The 22702-nt window shown below is 42.7% G+C and overlaps 1 protein-coding gene across 1 annotated transcript in view; it reads left to right on the top strand.

The window, feature by feature from the left end:
- Positions 1 to 22702, top strand: part of RNF217 (ring finger protein 217) — a 737705-nt gene that overhangs the window by 551173 nt on the left and 163830 nt on the right. Inside the window, exon 5 of the mRNA XM_069607522.1 lies at positions 10373 to 10444. Within this exon, the coding sequence (XP_069463623.1) occupies positions 10373 to 10444 (72 nt within the window). The remainder of the gene's footprint in view (positions 1 to 10372; positions 10445 to 22702) is intronic.

The following is a 22702-nucleotide window of genomic DNA, read 5'->3' as shown; positions in this document are numbered from 1 at the left end:
TTTCTGGGAGCAAAGCCCGATACAGTAGCGCAGTTGGCCTCGCCATCGGAGGAAAGAACGCAGGCCATCCTGGGCAAAGTACAGCGTCTGCTGGCCACGGACGTGGCCAGAGTGAGGTCCATCAAGTCCCATCTCAGGATGATGTCCTCTTGCATCTATCTGGTGCGCTTGTGCAGGCTTTGGATGCGCCCTCTGCAGGAGTTCCTCGACGCCCATTGGACGCAAGCGAAGGACATCTTCGAGGACAAGATCTCGCTCAACGAAGCATTCCGCCATGCAATTCGATGGTGGGGCACCAGCACGCATCTCGCCGCAGGCACGGATTTTCAGACTCCAGCATACCAGGTGACGGTGACGATGGATGCCTCCCTGGAGGGGTGGGGAGCGCACACCGGAGATCTTCACGCGAGAGGCCTGTGGCTCCCGGAGGAGAGGCCGCTCCACATCATTATACTGGAGCTCCGAGCAGTGTTCTGGTCCCTCAAGTCATTCCTCCCGTCCCTCAAGGGCAAGGTGGTGAGGATCTTCACCGACAACACCACCACGACTTTCTACATCCGGAAGCAGAGAGGAACCAGATCCCCAGCCCTGTCCAAGGAAGCCCAGGATCTGTGGCACTGGGCCGTTGCCCAGGGGATGTTTCTGGTGCCTTTTCATCTGGCAGGGATAAAAAAACACCATCGCCGACTCACTCAGCAGGGAGCTGCGCTCGTGCCACGAGTGGGAACTATGCCAGAATCAAGTGGATCATCTCTTCCGGCGATGGGGCAAACCCCAAATTGACCTGTACGCGACGACAAACTCAAAGTGCCAGAGGTTCGCCAGCAGGTTCCCCCATCCGAGGAGCATGGGCGATGCTTTCTCGTTCCCCTGGGACAGCCTGATCCTGTATGCGTTCCTGCCGTTGCTGCTCAGGCTCATCAACCAACTCAAGTGGTCCCGGTGCAGGATGATCCTCGTCGCACCGAGGTGGCCCTTACAGATATGGTTTCCAGACCTTCTGGACTTGTCAGCGTCCCCACCAGTGAAACTGTCGACGGACGCAGATCTTCTCTCCAGAGAAGGAAGCGCCATTCTTCATCACGACCCGGAGTCGCTGAACTTGCAGGCCTGGCTCTTGCAGCACTAGAGTTTGGAGGGTACGATATCCATGCTGACTGCAGAGAGGTTCTTGCAAAGGCCAGGGCGTCCTCCACTCTCAAGTGCTACGGACACAAGTGGAAGAGGTTCTCTGTCTGGTGCCGTGCACCGAAGATCAACCCTCTACGGATTACAGCCCCTCAAGTGCTACCGTACTTACTGTCGCTGGACTAGCACACGCTTCCATCAAGATGCATCTGGCAGCGATTTCCCGATACACTAGAACTGCAGGACGGTCGTCCCTGTGGTCTCATCGCCTGGTGAAGGAGTTTATGAAAGGACTGTTCCGTTCGTTCCCGCCAGTGAAGGCTCCAGCCCCGGCGTGGGAGCTCAACGTGGTGCTGACCAGGCTCATTGGCCCACCATTCCAGCCCTTGTATTCGGCTCCGTTGAAGTTCCTGTCGTGGAAGACAGCGTTCCTTGTGGCCATCACCTCTGCACGACGCGTGGGAGAGATTCAGGCCCATTCCTGCAAGCCTCCATACTTGACTTTCCACGAGACGAAGCTGGTGCTGAGGACGCACCCCTCCATCATGCCCAAGGTGTGCCGTTGGACTTCCATCTCAACAAGCCCTTCGTGTTACCAGTCTTTTTCCTGTCGCCTTTGTCGCCGGCCGAGAGGACTTTGCACTCGCTGGATGTAGCTAGAGCGCTGAAGTTCTACGTGGACTGAACAAAGAGTTTCGAAAGACATCACAGCTGTTTGTGAACTTTAGACCTGTGAACCAAGGGAAAGCTCTCTCGAAGGCTTCCATTTCCAGATGGCTCTCCGGCTGCATCATGCACTGTCATCAGTTGGCAAACCGACCGTTGCCCGGCCGTCCGAGAGCCCATTCGACCAGAGCGATCGCTGCTACCACGGCATTCTTGTCTGGTGTGCCCCTGCTGGACATCTGCAGGACTGCTACGTGGATGTTGACGCACACCTTCACGAGATTCTACTGCGTTGCCTGGGATTCCAGGGAGGAGTCCAGAGTCAGCCAGGCAGTGCTGCGCAACCTGTTCACTTAAATTGAGCCTGGTGAGGAGGTAAGAGATGCTTAATGTTGAGTTTTATGTAATGCTTAATGTTGAGCCTTGCCACCTCCCGTGGTTATGCATGTGTGTACTGCTATGTATTCTTATATTCATGAGCATGTGAATCCATGCCAGACCCCATGCTGGAGAAGGAACAAGTTACTAACTTGTAACTGTTGTTCTCCAGCATGGGTCTGGCATGGATTCACATGCGAACCCTCCCTCCTCCCCTCTGCGGCTCTTCACTTGGTCATACTGCCACTTTACGTGCCACCAAATCTGAGGAGGGCTGCCAAGGACGACGGGGAATATTCATGAGCATGTGTATCCATGCCAGACCCATGCTGGAGAACAACAGTTACAGGTAAGTAACTTGTTCCATCTGAGGGATCCCGATGCGTGAAGGATCATGGGTACAGGGTACCTCGCACTAGGGATAGTATTAAATTCACGCCCTGTCGACGTCCCTTTTTGAATTTCAAAAACTTCATATGCAATACTGTGTAACTTCCACTAGACTTCGACCTATGCAAACCATGGACATCTGTTAAGGATACCAACCGGGCGTCACACATAGGACCACGACACTTGGTCTTATCCTGTGATATGGTGCTCAATAGGAATGTTTTTTCTTTAATTTCATTGAATTCAAATTGAGCTGATACCCGACCCGTCTCACACCCCCTTTTACAAATATCCCGGGTCACAATGGACCGTGAACCAGGCCGGTTGGTGAAAGTACAATATTTATTTATAGAATTCACAAAAATCACACATTTTAATATTGGGCAGCAATCGCCAATGCGGTGATAATTACAATAAAAACTACTGAACTACGCTTGGTTAACCTTCTACATGAACATATCCAAAGCACAATTGAATAGGAGCACTTTTTGAATTATGATAGATAGCACCCAAGTTAAGGTTTCCCCCTGCAATGTTCCCTCAACCCACAAATAATCGAATTCTTGGTGGATAGAAAGAAGCAGCAGGTAATCGGGGGTAAGAGGATTTTAAACCTTTTGCAGAAGCATGAAATGACACTCGGAAATTGACAAATAATTAATGTGCTATTAAATCTTTGAGACAAATATGATTTCTCATGACAGCAGGAATGCATAAACACTAGCAATCACGAAGCAAGGGATTAACAAGAGGCATACAATTCAAAAACAAGTGGAAAGTTAAAACATGCTGCAGCTGAAATCACACGTTAAAAAGTTGCATTTTCTTAATTCACGTTTAAATTGACATAAACAAATGTTATGAAAAACGGGTGAAATACTTGGATTTTCAATGCAGTGTTTGGACTGGGGAATAGATATATATCACAGGGACAATATAGAGGTGAAAGGAGGTCTCTAGCTGGTGAATTGAGAGGGATTTGGAAGGTAGAGAGGTTCGTTTTTAGGAAAATGGAGCAGTGAAAAAGATAGTCGGTTTTAAAATGAAAGGCACATTTTACTTAAACTAGATTTAATGGCTAAGAACAGAGGAACATACGAACACCTTAAATTATATGGTGCTGTACATTGACCAATCTAGTGGTTACGGTCACCCCAGTAGAGGCTGTAAGGGGTAGACAATTAACAGACAGTGGATTAATATCAGACCTTTAACAAACCAAGAACAGGGGTTGTTTTAGGGTGCTACCTACCAAAAGCGTTACTATACACCAGGGTTTACATTTTTGTTGTACTGCTTTGCTTAGATTTGTATAGGCAGGAGTTTTCTTTTGGGTGTATAGGTGACACCTAGGCAGGTTTGTGAAAGTTTTTCTCAGTATTTTATTTAAAACTGATTTTGAACTTTTATTGTGGTTTTTTAACTAAAGTGCACTATGTTTTACATTCTTTTTATATGTGTTGATTTTTAAGATTACTATGTGCTATGTTTTTTCTTTAATTTGATTCTTAAAACCCTATACGCGGTCCTTATTTGGTCCACAGACCGTGTGTGGGAATAGGGGTAGAGTTTGGAGAATAAGTAGAAGAGAAAGACGGGTTGTTCCTTTTTGTTTAATATTGTCTATAAGGCTTTGAAAGGAGTTCGGGACAAACGTCTATAAATAACTCTATTGGTCTCTCTTAGTTGGAAGAAAAGAGGAACGCCACCTGTGAATATAAAAGTTACGCTGCAGTTGTAACCCTTCATGCAGTGTACCCCCCTTTTTAGGGAAAATGTATTTAATCAAAATATCGCTAATGACTTATGATCTATGCCAGACGGAAATGAAGAGAAAAGTGGCGCTAACGCTTGGAGATCAAGGACAAGTTGCAAAGAGAATTCTGACAGTTGGACAAGTTATCAGGATATGGATAGGGTTACTTAGAGAGGGGAACAAAGACAAACATCAAGATGGGGAGACTGTGTTTCTCTGGGATGGGAAAATACTCAGTCTACGCTTGAGTTTTGGGATTTTGGAGCGGTCAGGGTTCTGGTCACAAAATATTCTGGTCACCGGATAGCGGACACTCCTGCCAAAAGACAGTTAGGCAAAGGTCTGGTGACCGGATGGCAAGTACAGCTGGATGCAAGTAGTGGACAAGCAGGTCTGGTCACAGGCTACTAAAGGTACCACAGCTTTTCCCCTGGTTAATGGAATTTCCGGATCAAGGCCTTTGCTGAGATAGTTCAATTATGCTTTGGCCTAGCAGGAGTAGGGTCATCTCTGCTTTTGGCCTTTCAGTGGGATCTGCAATCAGCTATGCTTTGGCTTTGTAGTGGGATCTGGAGTCTGGCAGGATGAATGTAGAAGATCAGGAACGCGGGCGCAGGAAATTCAGGAAAGAGTCTCTAGTTCTGTCAACCACTCTTTATAATAGAGCATTGTGACATCAAAGAAGTATATGGTAGGGCAGGCTTAGCTAAGCACGCCTCTAAACAACTGGATTGGTCAGGGGTAATGGTTGACGCCTTGCTTTCAGCTGGTTGGGTTTCAAGGGCTTGATGTCAGATTTATGATGGGAGTTTTACAATGTTCAAAACCTCCCACAGTTAATTTTGCCACAACCCAGTTTTGCCATAAATGCCACATTTGTGCAGTAGTAGCATTTTAACAAATTACATGAGCAGATTACATATTTTGTGCAGCCCATGATAGTCCATCTCTATAGTTTGTAAGACTCTATTTCGTCCGTTTAACAGTTTTTGGCGTTTTTAGTGAACAGCCTAAAAACTCCATAACTTTACACGGGTATGAATTATCATTAAGCATGTAAGTATTAAAATGTGCAATGGCATCATGGATACTTTCCTTATAATACCCAATTCTCTGCCATTTCTATTCCCAATGTTGCAGTGAAGTCTATGACGTCTTAAATTAAAACCCATAAAATCACATTTAAACTGTTAACTTTTCACATTTTTGCAAAGTCCTATTGCAAAGATAAAAGTCTGAAAAGCTTCTTCATAAAGTAGCGGTTCAAACTAAATGGTCAGCATTGTCCTCCAAATATGGTCATGCCTTTCTAGGCCATCCCCCCAAGTCCAGGGTTTGTCATGGAGTTTTTCTTTGAAGCTTCTTGTAGAAGTCCCAGGGAGGTGTGATTTTCTTTTTCACATCCTTGTGTCCCAGAATTTCTATTGTAAGAGGCCCCTGCCCAGACCAAAGTCTGAGTATGTGAACTTGTTTTGTCTTGGTCAAAGTTTTCCAACGTAGTCATTATCACTTTTGTGCCCTGGAAGTTTGTGTTGGTTTCTTTTGGGGGAAGCCTTAGCTTAGCCAGCAGGAAAAAACCTGTTCTGGAGCTTGCAAAATTCAGCCAATGCAGTTTAATTCCTTTTATCTTAATTTCTTTTGTCCTGGATTAAAGCAAACCTGTTGAATAAAACCTCCCCTATATGTTTCCCAGCAACAAACCCCTTTACATTGCTAGGCACAGACAAGTTTTTGTTCATCATGGTACTTTTAAAACGGGCATTTTTTTCTGGTTTGCAAAAGCCAATTTTTCCATGTGTAAAGCCAGTTGGCATTTTCCTTGCAAATTCGAGTTGTCTCTTCCATCTGCACTTGCACATTGTTTTGTAGCCATAGTTGGCTTCTTGTACACAACAGTCTGTACAAGGCAAAGGTCTCCTGAAATTGACATGTGCACAGAAAGCTAGAATTTCTTTTCAAGCTGTAATTTTTGACATTTTGTAACAAAGGTTTAAGCGTTTTTCCGTGCAGCTGAAGTAAAGCTTTTGTTGATTTTCTCAGATTTGGCTGGCACAGCCTGCCATTCAGGAATAAGGCTCTTTCCAGATAGAGCACAATCTGAATATGACTGGGCATGACAGGGTATTTTTGATAAAGGTAGTGTGATGAAGAACAGGGAAAAATACCATCAGAGCAGCATCATTTTAAAGGTGAAATATTCCCTTTTTCAATAGGAACTTTGGGCATGCAGTGAAGCAGCTCTGCTTTTCACCCCATTTCTTTAAGAAAAACAAGAACACACCCTATTAGCCTTTCTCTGGGTGCTTCCTGTTCTATCTTGCCCAATGGCGCTTGGCAAAATAGTGCAGCCCTCCTTTTGTGACTGCAAAACGCAGTTTGGATGCAATGGTACTCGCAGGAGCCAGCACAGCAATTTTTCTGGTTCTGCTGAAGTGCAGCTTGGTGATGTGGGTAAGTATTCTGTTGAGTGGGTCAATGTAGCCCACACATCTAAGCAGCTACAACAGCCTCTTTCTAAATATTCCTGCCTCTACAACTCGCCCAGAACAGGACTGCAGTTCTGAAATCTCTTCACTGGCTTCCAGTGGCGGCAAGCATCAAGTTCAAGACCCTTTGCATTGTCCACAAGGATTTCTGGTGCCTGGGACTACACTACCTCCAACTCTCTTTTTTTTTTTTTTTCCTGAATATCTACCTTCTCGAGCTATCCGCTCCCCCACCTCCAACTGAGGGTCAGTCGATTTTCCAAGCAAAGAGATGGGAGCAGATCTCTTTCTTCACCTGGGGCCTCCCTCTGGAACAGCCTCCCTGCCTCTCTGAAACTTGAGCAGAACCATCTCTGTGTCCGGAAGCAACTCAAGACCTTTATCTTTACTTCTGCCTTCTCTCCCTTGCTGATCACCTGCCTGATCCATGCACTGATCACCCTCTGAATTTCGTTCCAGGTACCTGCCTGTTCAGCTGCAATCCTGCACTGCCTCTTGGCTCCCCTGCACTTGTGGTCTGTATCTGTAACCCTACGGTCCCCTCCCTTGCACTTATTTGCCACCAGTTGGCTGCACTTATGAGTACCAGCACTTGCCATCCGTTGGCTGGATTTTTATTTTTCTCCTTTGTCCCGCACTTCTCCATCCTCCCCCAAGCCTCAGCACTTCTCCCCTCCCCGGTTCTTGCACGATCTGAATGACACAAGGCCTAGTAAGATTGTTGTTTTGTCCTCCCTTTGTTTCCCCAGCTTGTCTTGTCACGCCTATAAACGCTTGTGTACAGGCCCGTTATAAATGCTATATCATATATCCTACAAGCGTCAGAAATACGAATATGGTGAGTAATGTATCAACTCTATCATTTTTTCCGGTCCCATCCCCTAGAATGGGCTCCCATAAGTATGGAGGATAGGGGACTATGGGCTACTAATATAGAAGGCTTCATCATAGCATTTCTGATGATTATATATTCTTAGATTCACATGCGCCCACCCTTCCTCCCCGTTCGGATGGAAGGCACATGGATGTCTTACTACTTTCTCTCTTTTCTGTACTCACACACGTTAGTCATAGGCTCCCTCATGGCATAAAAAAAACAATTGGAGGGACCTCGACGCGTGAGGTATTTTGGGTACACTACACGGCACGTTAGGGATAGTGTTACAGGCACGCCAATGTCCCCTTTCAATTCTCGAAAGACAAGATGCAATACTCTACGGTGACCACTGGATGTCGGACTATATGCACATTATGTGAATCTAAGCAAATACAATCATCAGAAATGCTTTTACGCTAAGTAATGCATGTCATATAACGCCTAGGTGGGAAGGTCCAAGTTTGACTTCATGTTCTACCGCAAGATGTAGGCATACGTTGTACAGTGTGATGAGTTTGTGGTGAGTTCAATTCAAAGAGTGCAGCCAAAGAGGATGCTGAAAACAGGGCCCGCAAGCAGAATTGAGTGTGGCTAAGAATGCGGCTGTCTACTCAACACTGCTGTTTTTAGTATTCAAACAATGTGCTCCCTTAGCCTGTGTTCCTTTAACTTCATAGTGGGCCCAGACTGGGATGGCAGAGGGACTGTGATCCGATACAGTTCCACCCTCACATTCCAACACATTCTTAATATGTACTGAATCTGTTTCGGATCATCATTCTGGCATCCATACTTTTCTATATCTGCAAACAATGGGAGCAAGGGTGTATCACTGAAGTGGATCTGCACAGGAGACCAAGATAGGCTGATGTGGGGAGTGTAGGAAGAATTTTGTTTCAACTGGTGGGTGGAGAGGTGTATATCACTGGGGTGGCCCCATGAAAAGATACCCCCATACAATACGAGAGGGTAGTAGCCACAATTACTCCGCCTAAGGATGAATAGTGCAGGTGAGAGGGGATGGAGAGGGGGGTTGCTTGAGGGAACAGCCGACGCAGAAAAGTGAGTGGGCCATGGATGGATGGACATTGAAGGAGATAAGAGGGAACATGAGTACACAAGTCAGCTTAGAATTTAGGGGAGCAGGCTGGAGCAGAGAGAGGGCTTGTAGTATGTGGCACTGGGAGCACGAATCTGGTTCATGGAGACCAATGCCACAAAAACATACACTGCAAATCAATGACCTCCATCTATTGAATCAGTCATTTATTTCTTGCGTGAGAAAAGACAGTCATTACTGAAAGGCTGTCTCAACAAGCAAGGCAAAATATCAGCGATCCAAATAAGAAACAAAATATACTAGAGAAGATACTCTCATGTCAAGATGTGGAAAGGCATTGGCAAAAGAAAAAAATATTGTTTTCCTTACTGCTATGAGCTCTTTTGCTTTAATGGCAGACTCATTGCTGCCTCATCCAATTCACACCATCGTTGTCACAACACTTTGCAGCACCTTTCAGATCACTGGCTACTTCCATGCCAACACCGTCCACCTTGGACCCTTTGCATCACCCTCTACAGCCCCTATCAATGCCCCACACAGCTTTTTATAGCAGGTTTATATACAGAGTGCATATCTATCCACTTGGAGGGAATCTTTGTATCATAAAGAGATAACTCATGTATATTGTTACCCAACTCGGTTGTGCTCACTGTATCAACCCAAGCTCGGAGTGCAAAACAGAATAGCCAAAGATCCAGTTTAAGTCATTTTATCTACCATTGCATGTGCCCACATATCACCTCTGAAGTTCAGAATACATATAGCCGCCAACTTCACCCAACCCAATAACCATTACTCCCCGCCCCTTACCACTGATGTACATGTTTTTAACAGACAACCCCACCTCTTGCCCTACCCCATCCCACTACCAAAATTCATCAACAACATGGCTTGCACTGCTGAACTCACCCCTCGCTCCACTTCCGCAATCAATCACACGCAGATTGACCAAAAACTTTTCTGCCCCTTGCACTACTCACACCCAGCCCATCTCAACCTCCACACACTTCCTGACCACCCAAATAAAACAGAAGACAATGGAACTCTTGCAACATAAACTCACACCTGTAATGGTAACAGCGGTTTCAGAAAAAAAACATAACACATTCTCAATCTGATTCTAAATCTTACCACTTGACTCTCCTGCAAATTCATCCCTTTCCACCATATTTTGCCCCGAGCGAGTCTTTGCCTATACGCCTTTTTCTTTTGTTTCTTTCTGTCATCCCTCTGGTGGTGTGGTTATTCCTTGCTTTTGCCCCATTCTCCTTCCTAATGTTTTCTGTCCTGCTATTTTTCACACCCCATGCCACCAGCACCCATTTATTCCTTGCTGCTATGGGATACTAAAGAAGTTATGAACTGTAGAATGCCAAACCCTTAAATGTGATTGAGGCACATTCAGTGTAATGTGTAGGCTCTTGCACAGGTCCCTCTGCATTTCTATGTATGTAAGAACATCTACTTTATTTGTGTGTGTGTGTGTGTGTGTGTGTGTGTGTGTGTGTGTGTGTGTGTGTGTGTGTGTGTGTGTGTGTGTGTATACATGTATATTTGTGTATATATATAAATATATATATGTTCTTTGAGGAGCATATTGACACAAAGTCCCTTGTTTTGTTTTTCAGCTGGGAAGTTGCTTATTGCACCTCTACTTTTGATTCTGGGACTGGCGCTGGGTGCCATCGCAGTTGTAGTAGGTAAGAGCTTAAGCCATTGTGAACATGCACTGCATTTCCGTTGTCTAGTACCTGCATGTCATACGATAGATCTGTGAAATCGGTTGTTTGTCCTGTTGAAATTAAATTGCTACAGATGCACTTATACATATGGGTTAACAGTTTCGAATGGGGGAGAGAAAACACTCTTAAAACGCTGGAAGGTGGACTTAATGTGCCGAAGGAGAACAGAGAATTGGCAGAAATACAGAACCTTCCTGGGAAAATTATGGAAGAAGTCCAAGGAAAGGCTCCAGCAACACTTGGCACAAGGAATAACAAGGAATTAGTAGAAGGAAGGAAAGAAAGAAGATTGTAACAGTAATGCAAACTAAGATATCATTTGTTGATTGGAATCTATGGTTTGATGTTTGGTAATGGATAAGACTGGATGCTCTGAATAGGGTCGGCTGAGACAAAGGGAGGTGACAATGCCGAATAAGCTGAGAAGTTACACTGAGCACTTCTGGTGGGGAAAGAGAAAGGTTTTTTGGGTGGTGGAAAGAGTTACAAAAATGACATATCCAGTGCAAAGTAAGTTGGAAACCTACTAGAGAACATGAATGCTTGAGGGAGCATAGGAACAGAGCGGGATTAACAGCAATTATGGACAAGTCACTTCAGATATGGTAATTAAATGCAAGCGGTCTTAACTTCCCAAATAAGACATGCAGATTGATTAGAGATCTTAGCAAACAAGAACTGACCATTCTTCTGCTTAGAGACACAGCTGAGAAAAAGGGATAGTAAGCGACTAGGGAATAAAAAAAAAATGGCCCACATAATTAGATGCACATCCAGACAACAAGAGACTTTAGGGTTCCCTTGTCTGAAATACCCAGAAGGGCGACATATACTGCTACTAGGGGAGATGATTAATAGGACTGTCACGCTGTTAACAATCTGCACACCCAGTCAGTGACCAGATGTGTGTGTCTGGGCCTCCTAGAGGAAAAAGGACATTGAAGTTTTGTTGTGGCTAGGGACTTTAACCTAGTGTATGACCCTAACAAGTACAGATGGAAAAACAAGGTCTGCCCGACAACAGGGGCAATGTCAGTAAAACTGAGGTTTAGACTTAACAAAATGAGGCAGTGTGATGTGTGGAGAATGATGAATCCCGAAGAAGGACTACATGTCCCATTCCTATGTTCACAGGAGATACTCCAGAATAAGCAATGCCCTGGCAACACAAGACATTTATAAAGAGGTAGAAGAAGCAGGGGTGGGCATGAAGCAGGGGTGGCATAATATTGTCTGACCATGTGCCGTTCTCGATAGAAATAAAAGAAGGTAGAAACGGGGGTAAAGGGGTGACTGAGGCCTGGAGAGTGTACGATTATATCCTAAGGGATCCCGTTCATAGAAAATAACATGAGGAAATGCTACTTAATTTCTTCCAAGAGAACGACCCGAAAGACACATAATAATCCACCTGTGAGACTGTGAAAGTGGTGTTTAGAGCTAAATATAAATACAAGTCACTAGCAGATGCCAAAACGCGTATAATGCAGGCTTCCAATGAGGAAGACTTAAAAGGGAAGGTTGCTCAACTGGAAAATGAGCACAAAACGCCTAGTTTGACCAGTACCCTAAGAGAATTAACAGTAAGAGCACATCTTAATACCATGTCTACATGTAAGGTGGAAGCCATGTGTCTAAGTACCAAATACAGACCCTTAATGTACAGTAATAAATGTGGTATGTTTAAATAGGTATAAAGAATCCCTATTAACATGAAAACATCCTACTCCACCAACGGGGATATAGATATATGTAATACAATAAAGAGCAAGATGATACGTGTTGTTTACTTGCCTCCAACCCCCTCACACAGGAACTCTATAAGGTTTTCCAGCATCACTAGTCCTGAAAAAATGGACCGTCTGCTATAACTGATTTACACAAATGCCCTATAACAAGACTACTGATAAGAACTCTTTATTGCACTTCAATAGCCACCATGCTAAACATTTAAAGAACAATTTGCCATTTGGACAATTTTTGAGGCTGAAGCGCAATAGTAGTCTTAAAGATGATTTTGCCCGAAGTGCGGATGTATTGACCAACAAGTTGTTGGCCAAAGGCTATCCGCCTAGAGTTATAAGAAATGCTTTAAAAAGAGCTTACAATAACAATCGTGAGGCACTTTTGGAGAAAAGTAGTAGGCCAATTAAAAGGATTGGCACTGTATTTGTTAATACTTTCTCAAATTTGTCCTACAAAATCAAAAACATTGTGATGAAAACTTGGAAGAAAATATATCGTGGTAAAGAAGTGTTGCCTCCCCTAGTGGCTTTCAGAAAAAGCCAGAATTTACGAAATATTCTGATCAGAAATGATGTGACAGAAATGCAGATACCACAAGTTAGGCAAACTAGACTGTGGGGTTTGCCTGAAGTAAAAGGACATTTTCCATGTGGGAATTGCAGCATGTGTGGACAAACAAAAGAAACTAGATTATTGCAAATTCTACCTGATAAGTGGGTCTTCACTGAAATGATGAATTGTAACACAGCTAATGTTGTATATCTGATCACCTGTCCATGTGGCCTACATTATGTGGGAAAAACAAATAGGCAATGTAAAGTTCGAATGGTGGAACATCGCAGCTGTATCAAGAATCAAGTGATAACTGCCCCTCTTGTGAAACATTTTATTGAAAAGAAACATGGTTTCAATGACTTCACATGGCTGATTTTGAAAAAGGTGCATGGAAATACCAAAATTGAAACAGATCGAAAATTATTGAATATAGAGCAAAAAATAATTTTCAAATTACAAAGCAATGTGCTAGGGCTCAATGAAAGCATTGATTGGCATTTGGTTAGCCAAATATAATTTTGGACATTGTGTGATGCATATACCATGTGGGCACCCAATTTTGGTGAATAATTTGGTTTTTAGTTCAATTGATGAAGTTAGTGCAATTTACATCTTTTTGATGCGCTGAGTGTCCACTAAACTCCTCTACACCAGTTGATCCTGGGTCTGTTCCAATATGGCCCCCTTGGTGGTTGTACTCCTGATTAACTTCGAGAAGTGGAGTCCTTTCTTTGTGTTGCCGCACAACCATAGACGCTTTAATAGTCCTTTCTTTGTGTTGCTGCGCAACCATAGACGCTTTGAGATTGTGCAGCAGCCATGGCTCCTCTGAATCGACTGCTGGCCGAGTATGTTTGAATGCTGCAAGTGGAGTGAATAAACCCCGCAGTCTGTATAGGTGAGCACGCTACCAGCATTTCGCCTTTGTATGTGACTCTGTACATGATATTGTTTCCATGTCGGGACACCTTTTGCATTATTTGGTGGTTGGGGTACTTTATTTTACACTTATTTTACACATGTTGTGTGGCTATCCATTTTCCGCGTTTCTTTTACGTTGTGGAGGTTGGACAGCATGGATACTGAGTAGTTGTCTTTACACATTAGATAATGCATGGTCTCCTCACGTGTGTGAAATATAAGCACCCCCTTCTGTTTGCCCTCTAGTGCATGTTGACGGCATGTTGTTAGCTGAGGTTTTGGTAATGCCAGATAAATGGTGTTTACTGTTATGTTCCCATTGCTTTCCAGATTGACTCTGTACTTTATTGCTTGATCGTATGGATGTTTCCATTTCAACTTGTCCATTATTGAATTGTGAATTGCAGTCTTGATCCCTACATTTGTGGAGGTAATTCACTTTGTTATTTGGAGCCTTGATTTTATGTGCAGTGGTATTGAAGCCAGTGTGATTTCTGGATATAACAGAGCATGTGGTCTCTGTGTATTGGTTTTGTCTTACTTAGGTGTGGCGATACTCTAGCGGACTGTGACGCTTTGTTGAAGTATTGATTTCTCATTTGGAGGGAAACCAGCAAATTTGTCATCCTGTGACGTGCTTTGAAGTTTCACCATTTAAAGGTAAATCTGCGGGTGCCCTTTGGGACCCTTGTGAGTGTGGCATAATCCCTGTGCCATGCCTCCATTTACATTTTGTAGTACTTCCTTCCCTCTTTGGAACTCATTAGGTTTCTCCTTGCCTTTATTTTTACAGGCTTGGAGGTTGTTTTCCTTTTACCCTCTTGGGTGCCTGAATCTACCCTTTCAACACGGTGTGGAAGAGATTAGTGGATGCTTTTAAATTTATCCCCTGAAGAATGTTCGCCTGAACTGGGCAGTTAAGAACAGAAACATGTTGGGATGCTTGTTGTTTTAGTGACACATTGAGATTTTTTTGTGTGTTATGTGATATCTTCTGTGTCGTATAAATAAGTTATCTGATGTTTTAGAATTGTTTTATATGTGTTTTTTAATGTTTAGTACACTGTGTTAGGTGAGGGTAGTGTTTTTTGTTTAAATTCAGTTTGAATTATTTGAATAATAAACTTGTTATACATATGTGTAAATCAGTTATAGCAGACGGTCCATTTTTTCAGGACTAGTGATGCTGGAAAACCTTATAGAGTTCCTGTGTGAGGGGGTTGGAGGCAAGTAAACAACACGTATCATCTTGCTCTTTATTGTATTACAGTAATAAATGTGGAACAGTGCTAGCCCAGCAATTACAGGAACGTGAGATGCAATGTTTATCCCCTATAATAAAAAAGTAGAGGGGACATTAAGGGGATGGAACAAGAGAAGAGAGGTATTTCAGGAATTTTTGTCAACCTTTGACTCAGAGATTTACATATAGAATAGCAGAAATTCTATCTGTAAGGGGTCCAGGTGGGGAAAATAACCAATGAACAAAAAGAGTTATTAGAACTTCCAATAGCGATAACTGAAATTACTGATTTAATGTGCTATGGAATTTCTATAACGCCTTTCCTATTCGTTTGGTCTCAAATTGCTGTAGGTGAACGCCCTTGGAGGAGCAAAGTCCGAGGTATAAGAGATTGGTATGAGGGATTTACAATGCGTGTGAACATTTTAGCCAGTATACGGATAGGTAATGGGGTTAGTGGGGGCGGCACCTCTCTGCTAGCGACCGATATAGAGATGGCTTGTGGATGGTGCTGTGAAGGCTGTTGAGAGAGTATGCGTGTCAAGGAGATAGATTTTGTCCAGCTAGACCGAATTTGTATCGTGGAACTTTGCTGCATTCTACTGGCAGAGGGTGTTGTGCAATGTGTCCTCATGTGGCGTATTATTGCAGATACGAGCCGGTGAGTGGCCATGCCTGCGGCTTTTTTCCATTGACATGGGGTATGATATGTGCCTGTGAGTCCTGGATGGTTTCTTATTTCGTTAAATGTAATTCTAAAACGTAGCTGGATTCAAAACAGTGGCTAGATTCTCAATGCAACTAGATCAAACCAAAGGCTACGTTTCTAAAACGCAGCAGGTTTCATAACAGTGGCTACATTTCTAAAACGCTGTACAATTAAAAACAGTGGCTAAATACTAAAACACAGCTGGATTCAAAACAGTGGCTAGATACTTAATGCAGTTAGATTCAAAACAATGGCTAATTTATAAAAGCGCAGCTAGATACAACAGTGACATAGATTCTCAATGCAGCTAGATTCAAACCAGTGGCTAGCTTTCTAAAATGTAGCAGGATTCAAAAAATGGTCTGATTTCAAAGGTGCAGCTCTATTCAGAACAGTGGCTAGATTGTCAGTGCAGCTAGATTCAAACCAGTGGCTACACTTCTAAAAGGCAGCTAGAATGAAAGGTTTCAAGAGATTCAATGCAGCTATAATTAAAACTGTGGCTAGCGTCCAAAAGCGTGGTTGACTACAAAAAAGTGGCAGGAATCTAGATGCATCTAGATGTAACACAGTGGCTAATGTCAAAAGCGCTGCTCGTTTCAAAACAGCGGCTAGCTTCACAATGCTGCTAGATTCAAACCAGTGGATACATTTCTAAAACACAGCAGGATTGAAAATGTGGCAGGATTCCAAAGGGCAGCTAGATTCTCGACAGTGGTGAGTTCAAAGTATACATTACTGGCTTGGCACAGAAATCGGCGTCCCATGCCTACTTGTTGTCTTAGACAGTATGTTGGGTATAGGCTTGGCTCGTGCGACCATGTAATCAAAAGGTTCAAACTGAATAAAAGCCTGGGACCTGATGGTCTGACAGCATCCTTCTATAAGAAATATATTACAATCTTTGAGTCACAAGATGGTGAAATTATGTAATCATATTCTAGAGACAGGACGATTGACACCTGGAATGATGAATTAACAAATCGCCATCATCCCTAAACCGGTGAAGGATGGCCTGCTGTGCTCTTCGTATAGACCAATATTATTGATTAACATTGATGCGAAATTGTTTGAGAGTCTTGGCGAGGTGCATAAAAAAAATTATTCCTGGCTTAATTGTCCCTGACTAAACAGGATTTATCAACAGGATATAAAATACGGGTGCTGCACATTGTTGATCAAGCACACAGTTCTAAATTGAAAGACGTTTTTCTAGCGTTAGATGCCAAAAAAGTTTTCGATAGAGTAGACCGGGTATATCTCCTACAGGCGTTGGAAAAGTTTGGGTTTGGTTCGGTAATGACTAGAATGATAATTGCCCATTACCAAGAACTAAAGGCCATGGTAAAGGTGAATGGAAGAATCTCAGGCGACTTTAGGATAGAATGTGGAACAAAGCAAGGATACCCCTTGTCACTACTATTATTTGCACTATCTATGGAACCTTTTGCAGCCTTTAGAAGACAAAATGGGGGAATCAAAGGGCGGATTGCGCCTGTGACAGCCATAAAATATATTCAGGGATGATGTGATATTAATGGTAAAGGATCCAGGGAAATCCCATCTGCACATAATGGTTGAGATGAGAAAATGTGCTAGGTTATCTGGTTGAGGTTATCTGGTTGAAAGGCAAAATGAGCAAGTTGAAAATGTCTTACAATGTCCAACGAAGAAGCAACTACCTTTAGAAAGTTCCCTTTCAATTGGGCAAAACAATATTAATTACTTGGGGATAAACTTGACATCCAAATTCAAACAATTATACAGTTACAACCATCCTAGTGCAATTAATAATGTTCAAAAAGATCTAAATAGACGGGGAAATGTGTTTAATACAGAGAGGGTTCGTATAGCAGTAATGAAGATTAATATTTTAACAAGGATGCTATACCTATTGCAAGCTCTTCCCATTATCGTTCCCAAAGAAGTCTTTTTAAAAATCCAGAAAGCGAGTGAAAGTAAACATAAAAACTCTGCTAAGACCAAAGGAGCGAGGACGGCGAGCAATACCCAGTATACAGCACTACCTTAGGGCTGTCCAAGTAGTAGGGGAATGGGTTCAATCAGAAAAGCTGTGGCAGTTTATGGAGCAAGGGATTGCTAGTCTCCTATGTATAAACAACTATGGCTGCAAGCGAAAGACAGAGCAGGATCACCAGCAGTAAATCCAATAACTAACATTACCATAACCATGAGTAAAGAGCCCAGAGCTCAAGTCCTAAAAAAAAAAAAAAGTGGGAGGACTCATTAACATATCAATTGAATGTGGTGTCACCAGAAATGAGCATATCTTTAGAAATGGCAGGAATATATGCATATATGTCCCCCTTTAAACCTTTATTTGAGAATCCACACTTCACCAATTCAAGGCTCCCAGTTTATAAAATGGAAACAGAGGCATGGGGGGTTTACCAAAATGGAGGACATGGCCTTGGACGATAGAATAACATGTTTTGAGTCACTGAAGTGAACCAAATGGGATACTTATTATTATGGCATTTGCTCTTGCACCTTGCTAACGAGCAAAAGGTGATGTAAGCTCTCACCCCTAGGAAAAGACAACAACTTGGGGGTTGATATTTGCAATTGATAAGGAAATAAGTATGCTAAAAACCACTTGAATGTGCCAGACTATGGGGAAGTGACTTGAAACTGGGGGAGATAGAATGGAAAAGGGACTTCAAACTCGGGGAGATGGACCAAGACTGGGCATCTCTATATATGCCAAAATCCATACAACTTCAAGTGTGCAGCTAGTGAATGTACAATATAAAATACTCATACTACACAAGATACCTCCCTCCAAATATGTGCTGGAGGGCCGGTGTGTGAAAAGGGGATCGCTAATGTATATATGTGGGAGTGTCCATCTCTTAGGGTCTTTTGGCTTGAGATACTAATACAGGACATTGTGAAATAAGACATACCGAATGATGCAGGATTTATTTTGCTGGGTATTCAGGGGTATGCACCAGGAAAAGATAAGACAAGAAAAATTACATTAACACATCATACTTTTGTGTAGTTGTGAAAATAGTACTATTTTTATTTATTTTCTTTCACTCATTTTTAAGGTTTTAATGTATTTATTTCTTAAAACATTTTTAATTAAAAATTCAATGTTTTTTGTTATCTTTTTATGCATTTGGTTATGGAATGATTATAGTCTAAACCTTTTTTGCCACAAAGAATAAGTAACTATAAAAAATGTCAATTCAGTAAAAAAGGCCTCCAGTCAGTGGATCCTAGGGGACATCTTGAGTAACGCCATAACTTCGAACATCATTTAAATTAGGCAAAACGGCTCCTTTAAAGAGTAGACTGTGTTAAATTAATCACAAATACATTTCAAGTGAGAAACTGAAAAGATATAATTCTCACCTACCTTGATTACTTACTGCCAAAACAGACTTGAATATACATAATAAAGGAAAGGCGCATGCTGAACATAGCGAGATGCTCATTGAGGAGTGTGTAGCAGAAGACCCCATCACTATAACTTGTTACTGTTGGATGCAAAGGACTGGTTGTTAATGTTTGAGCGGGCCGCACTAAGAAAAGCAACATTCACAGCCTGCTTTTGCTTTTCGCAAACCTGTTTTGTTGTCGCAAACTAAAAATAGGTAGAGCTGGGAAAGGGCTTGGTAGCTGTTGTATGGCTAATAAATGGTATTAAAACTAAAATGATAGAACCTGCAACTAAAATGGTTGAAAGTCATTCGATTATATTCAGTTAATGCTCAGATTGCTTAAAGGTGAACTTAGTTACCCTGAAACTTCTCTTATACCAGTCCTTATTAAAAATGAGTTGTCTGCGCCCAGAGATAGGATTGAAGCTTGCTACCTAAATAATGTTTGCTGCTGCACCTCCCTGCCCCTTGGCCTATAATGGTATATCTTTCTTTGGGAACATCCTACTGCTTACAAAGCAAAACCGTGTAAATTTGCATCTAAACGCAGGACCATTTTAACAATCGGGGGCAAGTGCCTGAACTGTAAAAAGGGTGTGATGATTGAGTAATGAAGATTACTGGTACGTACTCTGGGCATTACCCTACTCATCCCTTCCTCATTGTTGTAGTAATTTCTAAAATGAGGGTTTAATAAACTGAACCAGTTATGTGCTAAAGAATATACATAGACCATATTAGATGCACACATTGTGATTAAATGTCAGAAAATAGGTCATTGTAAAACATTCAGCAAAGATTGATCAGGGTGGAAATGCAACGTTTGACCAATTGGAGCGCAGAATGGAGGACCTCTTTCCTCAAGCTTACTTCAGTAGTATCTGCTACATGGTGAATGAGTCGGCTACACGCCCCCGGCCCTACAAATATTCAGTACAGTCATAGTTTGCTGTTACATCCAGGTTGACCCTGTATTCTAGGTAGATGTGCCTCATAAGGCAAGGGGAGATGTATGTGAGCTTGTTTATATGCAGAGACGGTGCTCCCAATAGGATTTTGAGGTGGGAGTATATTACTCCTTATGTTTTTAAACAAAGAGTGAATGCAATTGCAACTGAGTAAAAATAAGTTTTCTCCTTCATGAAAGAGTAAAAGGTATGTGGCATTCAGCTGACGCGTGCAAAAAGTGAACTGTATGGAAATGATTCAGATGTGTCCACATTCTGACAGAAAAGCAGGTTTCTCTCACAATTGGCAGATAAAGCACAGAGTGCAGCAGCATCCTATCACCAGTGGAACAGATGAGCTTTAAGTCTCAGAGCGTCCCTTTCATGCAAATAATCTCATGGTCAAATGACTGGATAGTTAGCCTTACATCCTTCGGAAGTTGGATATCGACTGACGCAATAATAATCACAATGATTGCATGTTGGGTGAAGCCTGCATGAACAGCCAAATAAAATTAAATACCTGTCTGAATTATCTCTTCAGGGACATGTCTTGCTAAGTTTCTATTTCAGTTAGAAATTAAACCATTTAATGTTTGTTTTGTACCAGTGCTAGCACTGACTGGTGAGCCAGATATTGAATGTTAGAATTGTAGTCTTGAAGATCTAAAAGATGCTAGCATCCTGGGATTGGTGTAATGACAAGCACTGCAATTTGAGCAAAGGCCTTACTGCTGCTGACCTATTATAGTGCCATTTACTACATTGGCTCCAAGTTAAGGTTTGTGGATATTTAAACTATCCTCCATATAAGGTTTTGAGGGGCACGTATTGTACACCCTTTTTATAATTGGAGGGTTCATTAAACTGTAAGAGTAAACATGATTTGCCTATGCACGAGTGTAAAATGTATGTGCTGGGCACCCAAAACACGACTAAACTTGAAAATGACTAGAACACATTAGCAACAAAACGGAGTTCTGTAGCAAAGATGTGTGTCTTCAAACAATGTATTACATTTGTAGAAAACCTTCTCCTACACATTAGTATAAAGGAACACACCACATATATGAATCTTGATGGTAAATGGACACAACGCAGGATCTCTGAAAAATGTGTTTGTGCAATGCATTCACTACGTTTTCCATCTCATTACTGATTGAACCCTAACATGCTAGAAAAATAAATGATGCATTGTATTGCTTGCCCAAAGTGCACGGACAGTCATTAATCACCAATGCAATTGCAGAGCCAATACTTTAAACGCAGGTAGACGACGCAATGGCTTACAACCACACGCACTCTTAGAAAATAATGAGCACTTATACGGCTATTTATTCAAAGCTTGGAAGCAACTATTGATAACACAGAAGAACAAGTTACTTCTTACCTTGTAACGTTCTTTCGACGGGATGTTCCTCCGACATATTCCTTATCTTTGATAATACGGTTCCAGCTTGCTGGCCTCGGAATTTTTTGCTGTAGAGGGCGCTGCGTGTCGACGTCCGCCGAGTCGATGTCCCTCGACGGCCACCGCATCGCCGTCGACGTTACCATGCCCATAAATAGCCACGCGCTGCATCCGTTGCTCAGTTCCGTTTTGTAGCATAAGAAAAGTCATGCCTGAATTGGTTATTGACCTTGAAGGAGCATAAGCTGCAACCACAAGGGAAGTATCACTGCGGGGATGGATGGGAGGGGCGATAAGGAATACATCGGAGGAACATCCCGTCGAAAGAACGTTACAAGGTAAGAAGTAACTTGTTCTTTGAAGGGATTGTGTCCTCCGACGTATTCGTTATGTTTGATAGACTCCCATAGCAGTGGCATGTAAGTGGAGGTGGGAGTGAGAATGTTATGTATCCCTTTAGGGATGGACCGAATGTAATACGGCCTTGCCAAATCTGGTCTCTTGACTAGTGGAGGAATCCAGATTGTAACATTTTGTGAATGTATGTGCAGACGACCATGTGGCAGCCGCACATATGTCTCGGACCGGTACCCCTCTTTGGAGAGCCAAAGAGGATGCGATACCCCTGGTTGAATGAGCCCTGAGATTTTGGGGTGGCTCTTTCCCTGCCAGTTTGTAACATTCCAGAATGGTCAAAATAATCCACCTGGAGATGGTTTGTTTTGTTATGGGTAGTCCCAACTTGTGACCTGAGTATCCAACAAACAGTTGGTCTGCTTGCCTGATCCTAGCCATTCTGCTAATGTAAAGGCTGAGAGCTCGCCTTGAGTCCAGCCTATGTAGCCTTTCTTCCTCTTTCCCCGGATGGGGAGGAGGGTAGAACGAAGGTAAGGTAATTTTCTGAGTAATATGAAATTCAGAAACCACCTTTGGGAGGAAATTAGGCTTCACCTGTAGGACAACTTTGTCCTTGTGGAAAATTGTGGGGGTTTACAGGAGAGAGCTTGTAGCTCGCTCACCCTCCTAGCAGATGTTAGTGCTACCAATAGGACAGTTTTAAGCGTGAGAAATCTCAGCGAACAAGAGTGAAGTGGTTCGAATGGAGTGCCCTTTAGGAAGTTTAAGACTAAATTTAAGTCCCATAAGGGAACCTGGAATGGTTTTGGAGGATAAACATTAGTTAATCCCTTGAGAAATTGTATCACTAGAGGAAGTTTGAAATACGATGGTTCCTCCGCAGTGCGCTTGAAGATAGAAAGTGCTGCGAGCTAGCC

Source organism: Ambystoma mexicanum, chromosome 4q (genome assembly GCF_040938575.1).
Source record: "Ambystoma mexicanum isolate Mex_15411 chromosome 4q, UKY_AmexF1_1, whole genome shotgun sequence".
Taxonomy (NCBI): Eukaryota; Metazoa; Chordata; class Amphibia; order Caudata; family Ambystomatidae; genus Ambystoma; species Ambystoma mexicanum.
This window is presented reverse-complemented; position numbering and strand designations above follow the sequence as displayed.